The sequence below is a fragment of the Microchirus variegatus genome (genome assembly GCF_963457635.1).
Source record: "Microchirus variegatus genome assembly, chromosome: 6".
Lineage (NCBI taxonomy): Eukaryota > Metazoa > Chordata > Actinopteri > Pleuronectiformes > Soleidae > Microchirus > Microchirus variegatus.
Window position 1 is genome coordinate 28,142,562 of NC_139807.1, and position 23,421 is coordinate 28,165,982.

General features: G+C 42.2%; 1 protein-coding gene across 4 annotated transcripts in view; it reads left to right on the forward strand.

Moving 5' to 3' along the window:
• Positions 1-23,421, forward strand: part of sox6 (SRY-box transcription factor 6) — a 172,080-nt gene that overhangs the window by 98,862 nt on the left and 49,797 nt on the right. For all 4 annotated transcript variants that reach the window (XM_083890973.1, XM_083890976.1, XM_083890975.1 and 1 more), the window contains 2 exons: positions 7,562-7,734; positions 9,576-9,644. In XM_083890973.1, the coding sequence (XP_083747099.1) occupies positions 7,562-7,734; positions 9,576-9,644 (242 nt within the window). The remainder of the gene's footprint in view (positions 1-7,561; positions 7,735-9,575; positions 9,645-23,421) is intronic.

The following is a 23,421-nucleotide window of genomic DNA, read 5'->3' on the forward strand; positions in this document are numbered from 1 at the left end:
ACAGGAATCACAGCTCGATTGATTCGCAGCGGCTCGTCCTCTCGTTTCTTCCCTTCTCAAAAGTGAACGCTTTGTTTGTCACACACACACACACACACACCTCCCTGGGTGAGTGTGTGTGTGCGTGTGGATGTCTTGACAACTGGAGAAGTAAAAACAGGTGTTCTTGTGCTCGTCTTTGTGAAACACCTACACTGAGTCTCAGCTGTCTTTTCTTCCCCGTTTTCCAGTCAGTCGGGCCCCGCGAGCTGGATTAAAGCGGCACAAAAGCGCGGCGGGCATTGTTTGACGCACATTTATCCATCAAAGACAAACGGTCTTGAAGTCTTTTGAAAGATCACTTTTGCACAGCCTAAAGAAACAAGTACGCTGCTGCTTTAATCATCATCTGTATAGATAAGGCCCCGATGAATAAATGTTGTGTGAAAAGAATGAGATAACATCTAACTCCTAATTCACTCCCAAGGTTTCCGCAGACAGTAAGCTGTTGCCTTGATCACTGTCTCACAAGCTCTGCGGCCTTTGTGCACACGAGACCTTGAAAAGTGTGCTATGTTTTTTTTTTTTTATAATTTAAGGTCACCGGGGGTCAGACTCATCATCATAAAGGCCATGAGAGATGAATAGAAAGGACTGGGAACTTTGTTTTCATGCAAAGATCTTTACTAGATGCTGCTACGCACACACGCAAGCATTCTCTCCGCCGTGTAAAGGGGTTTGCGGTTTGTCGCATTGTGCGACAAATTCAAAGAATAACATGTTCAGTTGTTGAAGAAAAAAAACAAAAAAAAAACAGAAATAAAGTGTGAATTTCAGGGTCACCAGGCGTTTGCTTTTGCGAAGTAATCTTTTCAGGTCGAGCCTCTATCCAGGCTTTGATGAAGTGCGTCGTCCTGTGTCATGGACAGACAGTGAAGTGCTGGCGCTTTCACGCGAGCATAATTATACTGAGAGTGAAGCTTCCTCTATCATCAAAATATTAGCCTCCCAGTCCGTGTTTTCTGCGGCGTGAACGGCACCGCCGCCGATGAAGTGTGCTTTTATTAATAACCTCTCCACACGCCAATCACGGCATATTTATCAAAGAGAAAATCATTTGCTGTGCCGTTACAATTATTATAATTACATCTCTCAGTGCTCGTACTGTAATGCACACAGATATAACATAAGAAGCTTATATTACCAAACTGATTTTAAACTCGCATAAAAGTTGAAGTGGCTTTAAAAAAAAAAAATTGACAACTGACTTTTTTTTTTTCAACAAGCTCATGAGCTCCAAACCCCCCCCCCCCCTTTACTAACTGTGCTGTATAGGAAGTGACTGACTGTCACCGCTGCCAGTGGATGATATGCTCGTCAGTCATTACTCACGCTTGTTAATGGGATTTTATTGGCAAGATTAACAGCTTTTATATCATGGCAGAGGCAGCGAGCCAGGTGAAACAGCTGCTGCTCATATTGTCTTAGTTGTAGGACACGGAGACATGTATATTATTACTGTGGAAACACATGTGGGCTTAGAGCATTGTTGACTAACTGGATATAGTCTCTGCCAATGTAGACAAACCAGACAAACGATTATTTTCCTCACTTAATCTTTTGCTTCATAAAATGTTAAAAAACATTGATCCGTGTTTGTCAAACCTGGAAATGATGATGTTCTCGAATGTCTCGTTTGGTCCACAAACCAACATGAGTCAGTTTTAATGATTTCTTTGTTATGTGGAGCAAAGAAACAACGATAATATTCACATTTAAGAAGCTTAAAGGTCACATAGAGTGGTCCTGTTGCACATATATATTAGTTATGGAGGTCTACTTACATACATTAACTTGTTTTTATGGTCAAAAACCTCCTAGTTGCTGTAAACGAGCCGATACAAATCCTATTTTCTGACGCTATTCCCCAGCCGTGATATTTCAGACATAATTCTCACACCCAGAAGACAGAGTGCGTTGTGATTGGCCAGCCAGCGTAGAGCCTTCCCAACTGTCTTGTGATTGGCCAGTACCCGGAAGTGACATATTGCGCACTCCCGCTCTCAGAAGCACAGCTCCCCCCTCTGGAACGGTGGCTGCACTGCTCCTCATTATCAAAACATTGTTTTAACAGTGTTTAAAAATAGCTTCTTCACGACTCCCCGCCGCAGTCCCTTTTATGACTTTGACCCGGAGTCAGACCCAGAGTCAGAAGACACTGTCGCTCGTGAAACACCTCCACAACGGACGTTATTCTTCTTCTGCGGTTCAATGTACGCAACCGGATGTGCCCGGACTAGTGCCCGGAGCAGGAGGATCTGCTGTTCAGGAGAACCAGTGTTTATGTAACCAGACCGGGTTTTTTCAGAGATCTCGCTGAGCCCGAGATTACAATAAAACACAGCGTTCTCAGCAGTGGCTGAACTGTTTGTTTAGAACCTTCAGGGCTTCTTAAACAAGGTAATGACGCAGATACACACCAAAAAACAGCGTTAATAGGAACTTTCGGTCGAGTTCTGCTTTAAAGCATTATTTTGCTAATCAAATTGCAAAATCTGTCAACAATGGTTGGAATCTGGAAATCTAAGTGACCCACAATGAAAACCCTGATTCGCTTCTTATCAAGAATTTCTTTCTCCAATTCTGTTCATTTGTTGGTTTTGTGGCAACGTTGTGAGACAACAAATGACAAACGATTTTATGAGCAGGGAATAAAAAAGTTCTTCTTTCTCTGCAGGTTACGTTTTTCTTTTTCTTTTTTTTTCCCAAATCAGAATTTGCATGCTTGCACTCAGGAATGAGGCACAGATATCTCACCAAATCTGAGCGCTTGTTTGTCTCTTGTTTGGAGTGCAATGACAGACCAATAGGTTGACTCCTCTGTTTACATGTCCACACTGTGTGTGTGTGTGTGCAGCAGCAACAGCAGCAGCAGCTGCACGACTCCCGCTCTCTCTGCCTCTGCCTAATCAATGCTAAGTGTCCTACCATTGACTTACACAGCAAACATAATTGCCAGCGAGAGGCTCGACAGTAACTCACTCTCCTGCCACTGCAAACCCTTTGTGACAAGCTGACCTGGTTCAAAACAGAGAGAGAGAGAGAGAATATGAGAGAGGGATAAAAGCATCCAGAGATGGAGATAACGGTACAGTGAAGTCTGGCCTGGGGCCAACAGGAGAAGTTGAATTCCTTCCTGGGTGTCTTCCTCTCATCTCTGGCCACATCTGTCTTTAGTTTCTGCGAGAGCTCCCAGGGGCCCCGTCGACTCAAACTATTTTAATTTGACTAAACACCTGATTTATTTTATCTCTTCGATGAGGAAAGCTGTTTGTCTTAATAGGCCCTGTCAACCTCCAGAACCCATTCAGGGCAATTTACTGGCACGCTTGTCTGAACCTCACTCTCTTGCCTCTGCTGCGATGGAAGAGAGCTGCAATTCTCCCATTTATCCTCCTAAGGAAAAAAAAAAAAAAAAGCACCTAAAAGCAGCCATTCATTGGTGGCTGTGTGCAGTTTCCAGGGGCTGAATTGACTTCTTATTCACCCGACTGCACTTGTTGTGAATAGCTTATCTGTAAAAATTGATACAATCAGAACCAATTGTATTAACCTTTGGCGGCCGTGTCCATGAAGGAGCTGCCTTTTACAGACGTCGTCGTCGGCACAATAAATCACAGCTATCAACACAGTAGTGGAAGAACCAGAGGTAAATAAATGACAAAAATAATAATGATAAAAAAAAATACAATAATCAAGCAGGTACAAATTGGCCGAGCATAGACGACCAAAACAACGAACCAAACATCTGGGCTCAGTGATGCCCTCTCGGTTTTTGGTGATTACACAGCAGTTCAATATAGAGCTAGAGAATGTGTCAAGGTACATGAATGTGAAGAGGAAACAGCTTCCACACAAGGATCTGATGAGCTCAATTCTGCCTGGACAACAAAAGAACCGTTTTTCTAACGTAACGTTTTAAAAACATGAAGAATTGATTCTTTTCTCAGTAGAAAATCATGTGTTTTTTGTTGACTGGTTAGTGTAAAAAAAAAAAAAAGGCTTTCTTTCTTTCTGGTTTAAATTATGGATCGGAAATCCAGATGAAAGTTTTATTGGGCAGAGCAGCAGCAGCAGCAGCAGCGTCGTGGGCTGTGTCTAACCAGCCTGACAAAAGAGGCCGTTTCCTGCATATTGCATGGCTTTTAACAGTGGTGTGTCCCGGGCTCTGACTGTTAACATGTCTCCTCACATTGCACTCCTGACGGCAGACAGACACACCAGAGATTGCCTTGGCGCTGCAGAAACTTGGCCCCCGGACTTAACGTTATGTGACATCCCACCCCTCTGTTTTAGATGTTTGAGGATCAGTGGGACAATTCCCGGCCCAGCAGAGGAAGAGGATCTCAGGGGTGACTGGTCTCGCTGTGCTGGCACTTCTCCTCCTCCTCCTCCTCCTCCTCTCTCCTCAAGCCAAAGCGTTAACTTCAGAGATGCTAGACTGACAAACCAGGAGGAGTGAGACAGTACAGTGTCCTTGTTCACTTTCAGCTCATTCAGCATTCACCTTTTGACATTCCTGCCTCTTTTAAACGTCACAAAGTAGGGCAGAAAACATCGATGGGTGACTAAATAAATGATAAGAGGAAAACAAGCGGAGCCATGGTTGCTTGGTGAGGGATGGGGCCATTTGAGCCTTGGGGCCTTTGGATAAAAGGCACTTTGTAGGGGTGCGATTTGTTCTGTCCAATACCCCCATCTCCCTCTCTTTTGGCTCCCTCCTCTTTGCTCTAATCAAGCAGTCTCTAATTTGGGTTCCAAGTCCAGTACCGGGGAAAAAAGAAGGAGGCTTGTTACTTTGAAGAGTCCCGAGTGAATAACACAGATAAAAGATTCAAGCACACACAAAAAAAAAGAAGAAGGAGGGCGAGGGTGAAAATCACAAGGCACCCTATTCTCTGCCCTTTCCTTTGGTTGGGACAGCTGAGCCATTATGACCACAACTGAATTGAGTTTTTTGTTTTTTTTAAACGCACGAAGACTGGAATTTCTTTGTCTCTCTATCAGTCGACCATTGTGGAAACCATCCATATGCTGTGAGGCCATCCTAAGTAAATTAGGACTTGTGTAAATGCTCCGGTTGTACCAAGCTGTATCCGCACACAGACCGCACATAGCTTGAATACCTTGCATGCTGACGCTCTCTCTTCCTCCCTGCGCTCTCCTTAAGTGTGTGAATGCACACGTGAGTGTATACAGATGTGTGTTCTGATCAATAATAGGTGCACGGCTTGAGGTAAATGCACACGTGTGTGTGTGTGAACTGGCTGCGGTCATCTGACCCTTTGTCTATTCTTTCTGTGGAGCGCACAAAGAGCCAATTGAGTACAAAACTAATGGCATCTATTGGTACGTTCCGTAAGTGTTTGAAAATATAATGATTATTTTGCTCACTGACCCTTCACCAAAACCAGAAAACTGCTTCCACTAAAGCAGGAAAAACAAGCCAGCGTTTGTACTGGAGCTGAAACGATCAATCGAATATTAACCGATTACCAAATTAATCGTCAACTATTTGGATATTAGATTCATCGGTTTGAAGCTTTATTCGTTATTGAAACAAGATTTCTGATTGTTTAAAAAAATAGGAATATCCATCCATCCATTATCTACCGCTATATCCAATTCACCTAATCCCCATATAATGTGGGAAAAAAAATGGAAAAATCTCCCTCATCTTCCATGTTTAACAACTGTTTTTTAACAAATCCTGAGTCTGTGAATCCATAACACTACATCCACAGAAATGTTCAATGTTCAAAGAAATCCATTCTTAACGTGCACAGTTTGAAGGCCCGGAAAACAAACGCAGAGCCAACACTTCCTCTCATACTCACGACTGCCAGTCTATCATAAGCTGCCACCTCAGTGTGACAGCTCCCTGCAGCATTTTTATCCACGTACCGGAGCCATTTCTTCCCTTCTCCTCCTTTGAAAAGCTGTGAACACTGGCGACAGTAAAAAAACAGACAAACTCCAGGCTCTGTGTGACCTCAACACTCTCTTGTGAATTCCCTGCAGTTGGACGCCACCTGTGTGGTTTTCTTTGTACTTTATTGAGAACAGCACAATAGCGCAGTACAATGAGTGTTGTGTGCAGCACATGGTCTGAAAACCCTGGCTTTGAAGGGCAAAAATAGATCCAGGGGCCGATCATTAAATGGACCAGTCAGCTGCCTTGAGAGTCAAAACTGAGTAGTAGTAGGTACTTCACTGTCCCTGGAGGGGGAACTATTATTTTTTTTTGAAGTGAGTAAAAAACACTTGCGAGTGTTCAACATACTGCATTATACCATTTTAACAGTTACTGTGTCATCTCTATTGATGACTCTGACCCTCAGCTTCTCCTCGCTGGTAGACGGTTTGACATCACAAAGTTCTATCGCTTGGGCCCAGTCCCAATTCATTAAATTTTTCTAGAGTGCTTTCTTTCTTTTTCCTTTGCTTTACAAATTGGCCATTATTAATTAACACATTCTCACTGGTAAGCTATGTGTAGCCACAACTGCTCTGGAGCAGACTGACGGAAGCCCAACGGCCCCTCCGACCACCACTATCATTCATACATAGCCGGAGAACCCGGAGAAAACCCACGCACACACGGGGAGAACATGCAAACTCCTTGCAGAAAGGCCCTTGGTCCGACTGGGGCTCGAAGTTGTTCCAACCGGGGTTTGAACCCAGAAACTCGGGCCTTCTTGCTGCAAAGGCGAGAGTGCTAACCACTATACCAACTGTGGGCACTTGCTATGAGCTCCCTCCACAGTAAAGTCCTCTCAATGAGGGAAGTCCATCATCCGTCCATCTTCTACCACTAAGGGACGCCCAGACCTCCCTCTCGCTCAGACACTTCCTCCAGCTCTTCTGGGGGGGGGGGGGGGGGGGGACCCCAGGGGGGGGGGGGACCCCAAGGCGTTCCCAGGCCAGCCATGCGACGTAGTCACTCCAGCGTGTCCTGGGTCTTCCTCTGGGTCTCCTCCCGGTGGGACATGCCCGGAACACCTTCCCGAGGGAGGCTTCCAGGGGGGCATCCGATACAGATGCCCGAGCCACCTCAGCTGGCAGCTCCTCTCGATGTGGAGGAGCAGCGGCTCTACTCCGAGCTCCTCCCGGGTGACAGAGCTCCTCACCCTATCTCTAAGGGAGCGCTCCGCCACCCTGCGGAGAAAACTCATTTCATCCGGGATCTTGTTCTTTCGGTCATAACCCAAAGTTCATGACCATAGGTGAGGGTAGGAACGTAGATTGACCGGTAAATCGAGAGCTTTACCTTATTTTCCCCTAAGAATGGGACACCACTAGTATTGTAGTGTATTTCACTGTATACAATGGAGCCACTGCAGGCTTGTATTCTGCTACTTTAGTAATTGACAATACAGCAGTTGTGAAACTTTTTTTTCCCCCTCTTATCTTTGCAGAGAAACTCATAACCTGTATCTATATTAATGACCCAAACGCTCCAAAATCTGTGTTTCCTTTATTCCACTTCCACTGACATCTCCCCCTCTCTCCCTCTCTTAAGGAACTCCAGAGAGCTTGGCAGAAAAGGAACACCAGCTCTCCACGATGATCGCCCAGCTCATCAGCCTGAGAGAGCAGCTTCTGGCCGCCCATGACGAGCAGAAGAAGCTCGCCGCCTCGCAGATGGAGAAACAGAGGCAGCAAATGGAGTTAGCTCGACAGCAGCAGGAGCAGGTACCTTTCTCCTCCTTTCTATGTACAACTCACATTTCACATTATACATTTCTCTTTTTGTTCCCCCTTTAATGAACCCCCTTTATGTGCATTTGTTACGAACTGTCAGCTCTATTTCATATCAAATTTCATGCTTGAAACGTGCCAATAAAATGTCCCGACTCCTCCGTATAAAACTGTGGAATAATATTTGATTTAAGAGACGATATTCCACATTGCCTCAGATATTTTTTCGGTCACGCTCTCGTGCCCGCATTTATGCCGGGTGGCTGGGAAAAAAAAAAAAACGTTATTATGACTTGTACTAACAAATGTGACGGAATGTGCGAATTAAACGTCGTGTTGAACACGGAAGTCCTCCATATCTTATAACTCAGCTCCTATTAGGACAAGCTTGGCATTGGATTTGCATCGCAAATCAGGCCAATGAGCCATATTGTACAAATCAGCAAATTAGCAGAGGCCATGAAGTGTGTTAATGTCTGGGAAGAAATAAGGACACAAACTATCCACACAGGCGACACTTTTATTATCAGCAGCCACTCTAATGGCTATGAGTCAATTATCAGCGAAGAGTTCACTCAGAGTTTTCCCTCAGACCTGAAGAAGCAGACCATACCTTAGAGTGATGCATTTGGTCATAGTACACTAATAATACATTAACACTATTGATTTTTTTTTTTCTTCTTCTTCTTCTTCTCCAATCAATGATGTTCATCTGCAAACGACACTGAACTCTGCGAGCTTTGTGGACACTGTGGGATAAACGAGTGGAGATATCAGATGTTTTATTTTTTTTGATCTTATTTCGAAATGGATGAATATTAATGAAATGAAGGGAGGGAGAGAGAGAGGTAGAGATGGGGGGGGGGGAGAGCGAGAGAGCCTGCTGGGAGCGAGAATGTCATCAAGCCATCAAGCTACAACACAGTAATTAACTGTTGACACTTGTGAGGAAGCCAGCACAAATTAATCCTGACACATTTGCAGACGACCGATATCTTACAGTGAACACTTTGTAATTATATTTTAAAATGAAAATTAAATGACACTTAAAGCTAGGTTGTCACGCTCAATGAAGTGGGCATGGAGAGAGAGAGAGAAAGAGATAGAGAGAGGGAGAGTTTATTGTGCGGCTGCTCATCACTCTCCTTTGTCCCCCTCGTTTTATTCATTTAGTGAAACAATTAGGCTGTTCTCTGTCTTTCTGACGCCGGGCAGGTCGTTCGCGTTTGTTTAGGAGAGCGGAAAAGTCGTCTATGTCAGACGTCCTGTCGTTTCTAAATGTTTATCCTTTATTCTCGACGATTGGTGATATTTTTTATGTGAAAGGTCAATCATTTTTGTCGTCAGAAACTTGAGAAAAGCAGCTAAAGTGCAGTGAAATTGTATACATTCATTAGTAGTTATTAAGTCAACATTTTGAATTGGTATATTTTATTTATATTTATTATTTATATATACGATTATTTATATATATATGTAATATAATTTATATATAAAATGATAGTTTTTTTGTGTTATATGTTTTATTATTCAATTTTTTATTAAAATTTGTGTCAATTTGTATTTATAAAGCTCTAAATATATATGTGCAGAGACAAAATGCAGACTGCAGACAGACACAGAAGTGTTGTTAAAGGACATAAAAAAAACCCCACAAAAATGATATAGAACTTGCCCAGACATCAACAAAACCTGCACCATTATTGTCCATTAGATGCATTAATTTGTAAACGTTCTAGAATGTCTGTAATTGCTCATAGAAACACTCACATCAATCACCCTCTAACACAAGCACTGTATTAAATGATGATATCGCCTTCATCTTTTTCCACCAGATTGCAAGACAACAGCAGCAGCTCCTGCAGCAGCAACACAAAATCAACCTCCTCCAGCAGCAGATTCAGGTCAGTCAGTGTGTTCCTGTTGGCAACTTCCTAAACACTCTCACTCTCACTCTCACTCACATCTTACACCTCTGACTATTCTCCACACTTGATTATATGAACATTTGTCCCTCTTCAAGTGTAATTAGTGCCACCACTCCTGTCACCGTGAGCCAACAGCAAATGCCTGGATTTAATGGCACAGATCAATAAAATTAAGAATTCACCGCTAATTTCTGTCAGCTTCTCCTTCTGATCTGTTTTCTACGGAGCCCCCGAAGTGACATGAGGAAAAAAAAATGACGGAAAAAAAATAAAAAATTCACAATCTCGACTTTGAAACTCGAGATTGATTTTTTTTTTCTCACTTTGGGGGCTCCGTAGTTTTCTTAGGAAAAAAAAAAGAAAAAAAAAAGTTAATTAAACTCGATGCGATGCCGTCAATTTGCGGGTAACGCAATCGCCGTGCATTGTGGGAAATGTAGTTTATGGTCAACGCACGCCTTTAAGCAGCATAGACCTATTTTAAGCAGATAACCAGATTTTTAAGACCAACGAATCACTCGCGGGCCACATAAAATGACCCCCCGGGCCTTGGGTTTGACATATGTGCACTAGACAAAATGCTGTTTAATACATGTTACATTAAGTTATAGGCATTCTTGGGTGTTATTTACGGTTTATTTTGTCAGATGGGGGGGAGTATATATCCGTCCAAGAAAAACTAATCAGCCCCCTTTATTATTGGCAACTGGTTGCACTGTTTGTAAGAAACAACCATGTCGGTCGGACAACCTCTGCTCATTCCTGTGTGTCTGCCTGGGTGTGCTTGTGTATAGTACAAAGGTTGTGTAGTGGGGAGACCACCCACGCTGCACGTTGCTGGACATGGTCAGATAGTGATAGTACGGTGTGATCCAGGGTTGGTCCAGTAACTGTCCATGTTCAAGGCTGCGAGCCTGGCAGCCTGTGTGCGAGGCTAACGTTATCCTTCTGGATGTACTCTTGGTGTCAGGCACGTCCCTCTCCAGTTACCTCCTCTTCCTCTGCTTGTTCCTCCAACAGACACTCTCCCTATCCTCTCCTTTCAGTTTCCAGTCTTCCAAACACTCACTTGCAACAAATTGTTCTTCCATCACCTCTTAGCTGCTCCCGTCGCTGGAGATACTTTTCTTCCACGCCGAAGCGCCACACCCGTTCTCCGCTATGATGCGCAGACAAAACAAACTTCTGCTGCTTGCAGTAACTAGAATTTGCCACTTTTGAGAGCTCTTTGCAAGAGAAAGGCCATAGAGTCAACACGCTCTTGAGAAGCCAACAGTCTGGACCTTTCACTTCAGCTGTGTGGTCCATAGGAAAAAATATATTCATTATTACTCTTCACTAAAGAGAAGCCTGACACTCTGTCTAGAAAACACTCAAATATGAAGTACCTTACACATTACCAAGGGGCTAGTATTACTCCCAGCATGGAGGGTCCTTTACTTATGCTCATTGAGCATGAGGGCGCAGCCCTAATGCATCTCACTTTTAGTGGCCCTTGCTTTCATCACAGAGTTAAAGGCAAATGATACCTGAAAATTCCCCTTGATGCATAGTTTTTAAAGAGAGGAACGGCGGCTCGAGTGTGTGCAGGAACATGCTTCTAAATATCCATTTCAAACACTTGAGCCGAGATACAAGCGATGTCCTTTCTTGCAGAGCCCAGCTCACCGAGCTTCTCCCTTGGTCAAGTGAGCTCACAGATCTTCACTGATCAAAAAAAAAAAAAATGAAACGCAACATCCACAATTAAACAAAAGGTCTCCGGTTCAGACATCTGTGTGTGTGTGTGTGTGTGTCAATCTTCCTTTTTTTCAAACTTAACTACACTCAAAGTAAACACAAAACAGTGATGGCTACTGCTGCTGGAGAAGCAGAGCAGATACTTTTTTTTAACCCCATTCTGTTTTCATTACTGCTTCCTCTTAAAAAAATGCCCCAGCCATCTTAATACACAACAGCTTTGACTTAATTAGTTTTGTAAACAAGCTTCCGAGCCTGTATGCCGCAGACATTTAGCAAAGTGGTGAGCGGTGTTGGGAGATTGAGTTACTCCGCTATTAGCATGGAGAGCACTAAACTTTATTGAAGAGACCCCACTGGCCATCAAAGTCCTCCTGTTTTGGCCTCGGGGAGGAAAAACGGAGAGAGAAAAGCCTCTTCTTTTTAAAGGGCCTTGTATTGATGATGTAACAGATCACATCAGTGGACATTGTAAACTGTCCTAACAATAAAACCACAGGGATTGCAACTGGAGACTGTTGTTGGCCAGTTCTATGTGCGCTTTTAAAGGGGGGGGGGGGGGGGGGGAGAATCCATCACCAGTTTGTAGTTATAGAGCAGGGGTCTGCAACTGCAACCTTTAGGATGAAAAGAGCCATTTTTGTCATCTCTCCGCCAAAATAAAAGTCATTTGGAGCCGCAAAAAAACACACTAGATGAAGATAATAACATGTATAAAGGTTTTTTTACGGACAAACTATATACAATAGTAAATAGTCTCTTTCATTTATGATATTTAAGAACTACAACATGTTCACTTTATACCCAACCTCTAGACCCCGTAGACCTGGTTCTTCCATTGTTTCATTGTTTGTGGCAAATTTAATAAAATTAAAATGAGCCCACTTTGAAATAGATGAAGCAAATATTTGGATTTGTACTTTGTTCATGCTCAAGAAAACGGTATTAAAACACTTTTATTTGTCGCCTCGATCTCTAAAGCTACAAGGAGCCACTGCAGAGTGGCCGAAGAGCCACATGTGGCTCTAGAGCCGCAGGTTGCAGACCCCTGTTATAGAGGTTTAGAGAATGAGGTTCGAAGCAGTTTAATCAAGTTTTTTTTGAATAGCCATCTTTCTCTTTTTTATCCTTTCCTCATCATTCCTACAAAGAGAAGGAGTGAGATTTGGTCTTTGTCCTTCAGGGATTACAATGTCACTTGTTTTAAGATAGCAGATGTTTTGATTTGCAGTGTTAGAGGCTTATCAAAAGTTAAAGCTCAAGGCTTTGTGTGTGTGTGTGTTTGTGTGTTATGTTTGTGTTCCTTCCCCCCCTCGTTCGCTGAAATCACATTGGCACTAATTCAATCCCAGGATTAGATTCACTCGTAAACTGATTTAGCTGAAAATTTGACACATATGACAATATTTATTAGCAGAGCTCTGGTCTGTAGCATATGTTACTTATCTCTCTCTTTCTCTGTGAGTCTGTGTGCGAGCAGCGCAAGATTGAATAAGAAATAACGAGCACCTCGTTTCTTCTTTTCGATTTCAGTTTAGCATCACACACACACACACAGATCATTATTTGAATCTCCTCTTTTTTTGGGGGGGGGGGGGGCTTTTTCACTTGTACAAACAGATCCACTTTTGTGTGGCCGCTAATGGACAAGCAGTCGCTGCGGATGAGCAGCAAAACAGCATCACGTCGATCATCGTGTCGACTTTGTGACATTTTCTCAGAGAGTGCATGTTTCTAAGAAGTGAGCAACATTTGAGTCGCGCAGTGCATGAAAGACTTTCTGATTATAGAATAAAAATAATAATAATAAAAAAAAAAAAATCTTCACGAGGCTCGACGCTCTATGAAAATAAATTGAAAGAGCCCCCGTCCCTCACCTCACATCCAATCCTCAAGGAAAAAGGCACGCACGCATTTTGACTCAGGGACGCGGATGCACAGAGGTGACGGTCGGTGTACAGTTCACAGGCACATGGCAACAGCGACGCGTTGATACACACATCAAGAGAATGAATATTGGCTGAAAGGTCAGGGTGAACTTTATCTCCACAAACAGATTGGAGGAAGCCGAGCTGCCCGAGATGAAACGGAGGGTCACTTTCAATCCAAATCATTTGATTTAAATATTATCAGGAAAAATATCACAATATCATGACATTGTAGTTTGTCATTGGACGCGGATAGAGCGTGTTAAAATAGAAGGCCAATATATTGTTGTTCCACGTCCAATTATATTTCACTGCATTAAGCAAACAATCCACAGGGTTGCACTTCACTGTAGCTTCAGGTTTCTGAACTTACTACGTATTTGAATATGAATATTTTTCATACTTTTGGACAAACTTAGCAGTTATTTACTTTCAAAAAGTCTCAGTTTAAGGGCAGATTCCAATTCATATCTTAACCCTTAATCTTAACTGGCCCTCAAAACCAAGTGTTGAGGGTTATTTTGTCACTTAGAAATGGGACACCCCTTATATGCAGATACGTCTTCAGACTGTAGGGGGCAGAATAACGCGAAAGCTGCGTCCAGTGTCTGTCAACTCCAAAAAAGAAGAAGAAGAAGAAGAACACATTTACGTCAGGATTATTTATTACGATCCGTTTGTCAGTCAAGTTATTAGGTTGTCAGTTAGTTATAAGATGATACTCATACAAATACCACAACCACGGACATATTCAGCTGACAGTTACCACACACCACGGCTTATTGAAAAGTAAACCATAGCAAACCATCGCTTGTCCACACCGGCCGGCTATTGACAAAAGATCGTAAAATAAAAAATAAATGTTATGCAACAATGACGTCAGTAATCCAAAATATGGGCCTAAACTAAGATAATACAATGGTTTTAATCATTTTTATATCTCTATTAACAAAGAAAATACTTCATTCGTAGCGTACTCGTTTCGATGCTTTCGGCGCCATCTTTGTTATGTGAAAACACGCAATGCATTCTGGATAGCCCTTGTAATGCATTCTGGGTAGCCCTTGCTCCCAAGGGTGGTCTCAGAAAATCTCAATATTGTCCCTATGTCTTTTAATGGCTGCTATGATCACTGCTGCACCAATAGTTAGCATAAAGTTGACAAATTTGATTTTTTTTGTGTGTGCAAATGTCTCATCATCAAGATAAATGTGAGACTATTGGCATGCTTTTTTTTTTAATGTCTATCTGCACCTGCAGTTATACGTCACGGCTTTACTTACTTACGACTCAAGGACATATACGTTCTCATTGTGAAATTCTGCTGAATGGTTAGCGTACCTGGAGTTAAAGGCCTAATGCAACATCGATCATCAATCCAGCGCATGACCTTTTGTCACTGAGGAGCAGTTTCTCCTCTAATAACCGGTTTGCATCCGTTAAGCTGTTTTTTCTCGATGCTCACGAGCCGCACTCGCTCTAATGTGTGTGTTCGCTTTATGTGCTTTTTGCCTAATATACTCCATAAATAGTCATCAAAGGCGATCCATGACACAAACTGACGTTTGATCCAGATTTTGTATGATAAAAAGATAAGCTTGTTGTTTTTTTATCATAAAAACAATATAATATGCATGTGTTGCAGTCAAAGAGCGATCATTTAATAATAAACCACACATTGGTACATTTTTTATTTTTTTTTCTAAATCATGGTGACTGGTGAATAAACACAAAGCTAAATATTGTATCTATATGGTAATTGCACGAAGATAATAGCGCTAATTTGTGTATTCTCAGATGCTTTTGTCGTCGTCTCCGCGGCACAAATGATCTTCGCAGTGTGAGACTCCTAATAATGCGCCGACAAAGGAGAAAAAAAAAACACACACACACACACAAAAATAGACAACGTCGAAGACAACGATCAAGTCCCCAATTAGCACAGCTACATTGGAACTGTTAGCACTATAATAAGAGAATAATAGAGCAGGGAAATGATAATATATGTATGAGTGTGAGTGTGTGTGTGTGTGTTTCTGTGTCGAGTACTTTCTCATGTGTTGTCGAGCACAGTGTTACCCTGCTATACTAAGATTATGTGGGGGCATTAACAGCCCAGACAGACGGGCTTGGCTCTGGCCCAGCGAGGCTCAGTCCAGCATGCTCATCCTCCATTTAAGGAGACTGTTAGCTGATGAAGATGTGCACATGCAAGACCGGAGATAAAAGAAAGCAGTGACCCGACTCATTAGCCCCTGTGATTTAATATATTGACACTCTGATACAAATAATTCCCGGGGAGGGAGGGAGGGACGGACGGAGGGAGGGATCAATTTAATTAGTTATGAAATGTGACTTCTTGTCAGGAAGCATGAGGAAATGCTGACGTTAAACAAAGTCGCGGTGCAGTTTAAACAATAAAGCAATCGCGGCCCTGTTAAAACTTAATGATGCGCAAAAAGGTGTAATAACCCTCGGCTCAGCGGCGGCAGTGATGGTCTGCTAATGAAGCGGAGTGGCTGCACAGTTGGCATGTGATGCCATTTGTCTATTAAAACTAATTCTGGCTTTAAACAGTAGACGCTGTTTGAACGACCTAAGGTCTGTGGGTTTCTCTCATTAGGCTTTCTCCTCTGGATGGAATGAAAGCCTGCGTTTGCTTTATTTATTTACATTAAGTTGCAGTGGGGCCGCTGAACTGTATTGTGATAACTGTGATCGCTTATCACTAAGTGAACGTGCTTGTTTGTGCCAATGAACGGAGACAAACACGGATCAATTATTGATTCAAATTACACAACGAAGGCCCCGTCTTTGTGCAATTGGCCTTTGTGTTTTTCCCGACACCTCTGCTGTTTAAGCAGCAATAATTAAGAGGCTCCGTACGAGAGGTGCCACGTAAGCGGCTGCGACGCGTGAAATCACACCTGAGGGTCTACTTAAAACGAGTCACCTGAGGGTTTTGTTAAGCAGCCGTGGGACGTGTTAATTTTACGACACAAACTTTCAAGCTCGCTATCAATCGTCACAAGAGACGAGGGGAAAACCAACACCAGTGCTTTCATTCCCACTGTATAAAAAAAACCTGTTTAATCCAGGTTTTTCCCTGGTGTGATTAATCAGCACTCAGTCTCAGGCTAAAATGACTCATCATAGGCTGTGATCGGTAAAAACCTGGGTGAACTGAACACGGTAATTTGTCTAACTTATTTTTGGCAGTGATTGTCGTAAAATGCTGGCCGTTCTTCTTCTGACTTTGAAAATATTCACATTTGAGAAGCTAAAACAATGAGAAATCTTGTTTTAATAATGAAAAAAAAGCTTCAAACCGATTATCAAAATAGTTGATGATTAATTTAGGGGCCAATTCCAATTCCTCTCTTAACCCTCAATCTTAACCCTTAATCTTAACTGGCCCTCAAAACCAAGTGTTGAGGGTTATTTTGTCACCTAGAAATGGGACACCCCCTTAAATGCAGATACGTCTTCAGACTGTAGGGGGCAGAATAACGCGAAAGCTGCTTCCAGTCTGTCAACTCCAAAAAAGAAGAAGAAGAAGAACACATTTATGTCAGGATTATTTATTACGATCCGTTTGTCAGTCAAGTTATTAGGTTGTCAGTTAGTTATAAGATGATACTCAAACAATCGCTTGTCCGCACCAGCCGGCTATTGACAAAAGATCGTAAAATAAAAATAAATGTTACGCAACAATGACGTCAGTAATCCATAATATGGGCCTAAACTAAGATAATACAATGGTTTTCATCATTTTTATATCAAAGACGTAGCGCACTCGCTTCGCTGCGTTCGACGCCATCTTTCTTATGTGAAAACATGCAATGCATTCTGGGTAGCCCTTGCTCCCTAGGGTGGTCTCTGAAAATCTCAATATTGAGGGCGATACAGCCCTTAAACTTGCCCCACAACTTAATTTTTCTGAGAATCGGGACAGCACTTGCACTAGAGGGAGCACACATTTTTGAGATTGAGGGTTAAGCAAGGAATTGGAATTCACCCTTAGTGAATCGATCGATCAGCTCTACTGCAGTTACATTTCATGCACAGGTGATGTAAGGGTGAAAAGAATCACCACAGAACAACAGACCGACCACTGGCAATGGGAACGACGTCAAAAATCACATTCATAAGAGAGATTAATTATGATAATCCTGAACTATACACATAATAAAATGAAGTATTTTTTGGCGTTTTAGCACCTGTTTCGAGCGCCACAAGCAAAGTGACGGCACGTGAACTGAACTCCCGTTGTAACCCAACGCCTAAATATCAGTTGAGGGGAGAGAACACATCGTCCAGTAATGCTGATTTTGATTTTTTGGAATTTCCTCTCCCTCTGTGTGTGTGTTTTCTCTGCTAATGTTGTGCAAACTGTTGTGTGTGTGTCTTTGTGTTGGCTTTGCGCGGCCACCGTTCCTCCGTGGCGGGCGCAGCTCACAGCTCACAGGGGGAGCTGCATTAATGGGCTCCACTGTGCACTGGGGCAGCCATTGAGGAGAAAGGGGGCGCGTGTTTTCACAGCTCATGGCCAATGTAAAAAAAAAGAAGGTTTTTTGGTTTTTTGGGGGGTGGGGGATGAGTGGAGTCCAAGCATTCCTCAACAGAACACAATGAATGGGCCACTTTGTGCAATGTCGCAATGAGAATTGGGAATATTTGTGTTCCCTTTTCCGAAAACACCCTATTTTTAATTTTCTTCTTTGATCTTGCTGTAGTTTTTTCTGTCATTTGAGTGAGTTTAAAGTCTCAACAACACACTTGTGTGTCCGTAATAAACCTGCTGCCCCCTCCTCACAAGCCCGTTCTTCTCTGCTCAACGACAACATAATGGCCTCTGTTGTTTTTCGGTGGCCCCAGCAGCTGGGAAGTAACGGCACAGAGACACAGTCTCGCTCTTTGATTGGACGATAGGACGAGACAGAGAGGGAAATGGTTTGTGGACAAGAAACGAGGGGTGGTCTACTGTTTTTTTTCCCCCCCTCAGACAAAAATACCGCAAAAAGAGGGAGGTCAGAGCACTTGAGTGCTGAGGTTCAACATAGTTGTTCAAACCTGAACAGTTACATTCTTCCATATAACGAAATGAGCGGTCTATAATTTTGATGGTAAGTTTATTTTAACAGGGAGAGACAGAATATGAAAAAATAAAATCCAGAAAATCACATAAAACTAAGATTTTAATTATTTTGCAATTCAATGAGTGAAATAAGTATTTTACCCCCTATCAAAACATTACTTAGTACTTGGTAGAGAAACCCTTGTTGGCAAGTACAGAGGTTTCTTTTAGTTTCAACACCAGGTTTGTACACAGACAGAAAAACTGGGGGGAAAAAAGTATTAGTCAGAAAAACAGAAAAAAAAAAAAAAAAAAAAAAAAGCTAATTTATGAAACTTGCAAAACGACAAGAAATGCGGCAAATCCAAGATGGCAGACTTCCTGTTGATTTGAGGTCATGGTGTCAAGAGGACTTTTTGTTCGTCTCGGGCCGGGCAATATACCCACCGATTTTCAAGTACTTTGGCGCAACTACACTTTTTCCAGCTCAATAGGGACCTGACCTGTGGGGGCGCTACTGAGCCATTTTGCATAGGTTTGTCACAAGTCCATTATTTAATAAAGTTTTTCGCCAGTTCTGATGTGCGTGGAAATTTTCGTCCGAATTCAATTTTCTTAGATTTAATATTTGAGTGCTTTTACGTAAATGTAAAGAATACAGAATTAAACTATCTACTATTTCAAAACTCAGTCAGACTGTTCTCACTCCTTTAAGAAACCTATTATTTAAACTACACTGACTTTGTAGTATAGTAACGTGCACTTTTAGCGTTTGAGTGCCAGTGAAGTTGGTGGGAGGTTGTAGAGGAGTGTTTCAGGCTGGGGTGGTGTTAGATGTGTCAGGGGGGTTGGACTATATCCTGCTTTCAAGCTCTCGTCTTAATATAGACATATTGGAATGGAGCTGTTTTCCAAGGGCGGCTTGTTTTACTGTGTAAGGAATTCGTGGACAAGAAGTCATCTCTTGCTTATTCCCATGTGCGTAGCCTGACGGCGAGGCTCAGTGTGACGTGCACTGACGTCCACCTCTGTGACACAACAATTCACAGACGAAATATAGTGTGACTTTATTCAGCCTGCTGCTCGATTTGCAGGTTTTCCAGGGAAGCAGAATTGTTTTAAATTTAAATTTAAATGTTATTTTATTTTAATTGTATTTTATTTGAATTTATTTGAATTTATTTTATTTTATTTTATACTATTTTATTTTATTATATTATATTATATTATATTATATTATATTATATTATATTATATTATATTATATTATATTTTATTTTATTTTATTTTATTTTATTTCGTTTCGTTGTATTTTATTTTATTTCATTTAATTTTTATTAGTGCTTCACAGTTGAACAGAGGTGCTTGTTTTGCAATGTCATTTCACTGGGGTGTACTTGTACATCCACATGTGACAAGTAAAAATCTTGACTCTTGAATCTTGAAAAAAGTGTGTTTTACAAGAAATTTAGACGCAGGAAGTGAGGAGAAAAAAGGAATCCTTTGTCAGTGACCTCTCCGCTTCATTTTTGAACCTCCCCTTCCTGACGAGCAGTGGCTGCAGTCTAGCGAGTGGTGATATGAAGAACCTTGATTCAAAGAAGGGCAGGGGAGTCTGCAGCATCAAAGTCGAGTGAAAATCTATTGATCTATTTTGTCTGATTACCATTAGCTACAGACACATTCAAACAGCCAGCACCCACCACACCTCTGTTTTGGATCAATGTGCGGCGTCTGCCGCGCGTCTTGCAGAACAGCGTAACTGGCGATTAAATGACCTGCAGTAAAAGGAGTAATATTTGTTTGACGAAGTGCTGATTGTTTCATTGGGGGTGGGTGTGGATGTGTTTGTGGGGGGGGGGGGGGGGGGGGGGGATCCTGAGGCTATACACAGAGGATTCAGCAGAGTAGAAGTGCTTCCACTGAGTGATTTTCCTGCTGGTTAGGCTCTCGTACAGTGTACACCCAGCGGGCTGTGTACACAGTGGCGGGTGTTAAACATATCCTGCTGTCTAGTGTCAGTTTTACTGTGTGTGTGTGTGTGCTGCTGTTGGGATGGAGCCAGAATTGCCGGCTTCCTCCAGATCACTTTTCCCCTTTAAACCAGGGGTTCTCAAAGTTTTGATACCTGAGGGCCAATTTAGGAACCCAACATTGGACTGAGGGCCGCCAAAGAAACAATAAACAAAGAGGAAAACAGAAAGAAATCCCATTTGTAATCATTTTAATGACCAGATTGCAGTTCTACAGTTAAGCGTTAAGTAATATAAGTGTTAATATAATGTAATTTACTGGGTAATTACCCAGTATTTTGAGTATTAAATATATGGTAACAGAAATGTGTTACTAGAAGGTAAGAACAATTTACTGGGTAAATAGCTAGTAATTGGGGGCTGTAGCTACCTGCTTATTACCAGCTTATAACCCAATAATACACTAAAATTCACCATATAGAAACCAGGTCAATACCCAGAATTGTTGTTTACACTTATTGGTCTGTATCCAGTAAGGTCCAATAAACATTTAACAAGCTTAGTCGCTCCTGGATTAAAACTATCAACTGTAATTCATTGCGGGCCGCCAGAAATGTCTCTGCGGGCCGCCATTGGCCCCCGGGCCGCACTTTGAGAACCAATGCTTTAAACAGATCACAAATAGGTGATTTCTTTGTTTAAGCAAGGCATTTTGGTTTGATGTGCGGCTCAGTGGAGAGAATACAGTGTAAACGATCAGTTCTTACAGCAACAGCTGGAGTCGACTGCGCACCCCGAGTGAAATTACAGTTCCCCCTCCTAAAAAGAAAAATGTGGGAAAAAAAAGGAAGTTAGCGAGAGCTGCCGATCTGACAGCTACTAAAGTGTGGAAGCGATTTTTTATTAAAATGAGACGTCACTAATTACTGATGATTGTGATCTCATCCTCGTGAAAAAAAGGCATCTGTTATAATCTAAATGATTTTGGAACATTATCACCACAAAAGCTCTAGGAAAATGTTTTGGCTACTTGTGCTTGTAGCTTCACATTGTTTTCTGTCTATTTTAAAGTGGTCGTACCTTTTTTTTTTTTTTTTTTTCACATCTCTTTCTCGAGACAAATGAACGCAAATTATATCCAAGATAAGCATCTGTTTGAGAGGTGTCTTAAAAGGTGTCAAGTAGAAAGATAATCAGGATATTATACCCAGGATCTCACAGATGCTTTGGAGCTGGAAACGAGGTGAGACTGAGGTAGACGTCTTTTAATTTAGTTAACATGGGCTGTATAAAAACCTCTTTTTTGCTTCGCGTAGAGTACAGCCATATTCAAATATGGATATATATATAACTCTATATAGTTATATGTATATATAAATAGTTAATATTTGTATTTTCGAGTGTTTGTTTTCCGCATCTTGGCTGTGTTTCAAAAACAGTTTCTGATTCCGACTTCCAGCTTTGGTACAGAGTAGGAAAATCTGGAGTGGCTCAGTGTGTTGGAAGTGTAGGTTTTAGAGAGAAAAGCCAGCAGGGGGCCTCCAGCAGGCCTCCTCCGTGTTTTTGCACAGGCTATAACACTGACACCGAGGAACACGGGTGTTGACAGGGGTCCAAGTGAGAGCCGTAATGTGCCGTACGTCTCCATTTGCACTCGGCGCTTACTCACTGGTAGGAAATGTGTTACGCGGTGTTTCTATGGCATCTTTCACGTGACATAATAGTTACACTTCGTGGCTACACTTCAAAGAACTAGTGCGTCAGTTTTAAAAAGTGTGTGTTTGTTGTCAGTGATAGGAGAGAAAAAAAAGGCAGCTTTTCTTCAACTTTCACTCAGGACCAAATCATAATACTACTATATAACTATATAATTCTGATATATATGTATTAAAAAAAATCATGAGAAGCTTTTAAATGCCTTTATAATGAAGGACATTTAAAGCGGACCTAGAGTGGTCCTGTTGCACATATATGTTAGTTATGGAGGTCTACTTACATACATTAACTTGTTTTTATGGTCAAAAACCTCCTAGTTGCTGTAAACGAGCCGATAGAAATCCTCTTTTCTGACGCTGTTTCCCAGCCGTGAGATTTGAGACTCAACTCTCTCACCACCAAAAGACAGAGTCTTGTGATTGGCCAGTGTATTCAGCACACCCGCTCTCAGAAGCACAGCTCCCCCCTCTGGAACGGTGGATGCACTGCTACACATTATCAATACATTGTTTTAACAATGTTTAAAAAATAGCTTCTTCACGACTCCCCGCCGCAGTCCCTTTTATGACTTTGACCCGGAGTCAGACCCAGAGTCAGAAGACACTGTCGCTTGTGAAACACCTCCACAACAGACGTTATATTCTTCTTCTGCGGTTCAATGTACGCAACCGGATGTGCCCGGACTAGTGCCCGGAGCAGGACGATCTGCTGTTCAGGAGAACCGCTGTTTACGTAACCGGAACCGGGTTTTTTCAGAGATCTCACTGAGCCCGAGATTACAATAAAACACAGCGTTCTCAGCAGTGGCTGAACTGTTTGTTTAGAACCTTCAGGGCTTCTTAAACAACGTAATGACGCAGATACACACTAAAAAACAGCGTTATTTGGAACTTCCTGTCTAGGTCCGCTTTAATAAAATCCCTGATTTGAAAAGCTGAAAAGTCAAGTTATCCAAATTTGGCATAAAGCTGCCAAATTATGCAACTACAATGCAGTAGGAGAAAACACCAACTTGCTACACAACTGCGAGTCAGTGCTATTTATCAAATCCCAGCAACTCCTTGTGAGGGAAACAGATTGCGCGCTGGCCTGCTACAGACACGTGAATTGATGATACATGTTGCAAGACGGCTGAGTTTCCCCCTCTGAAACCTCTGTTAGAGCGCGTGCTGGCAGAGACGGGGGCCGCGGCCAAGTCTGTCTGACTGATCACTACAGATGCTCCTCTTCAAGTATTCCGAGTCAGATCCTTAGTGCGGGGTCTTGAGGGACAAACAATAGCACCTGTTCCTCATAAGATAGCCCATTCATGTATCTTT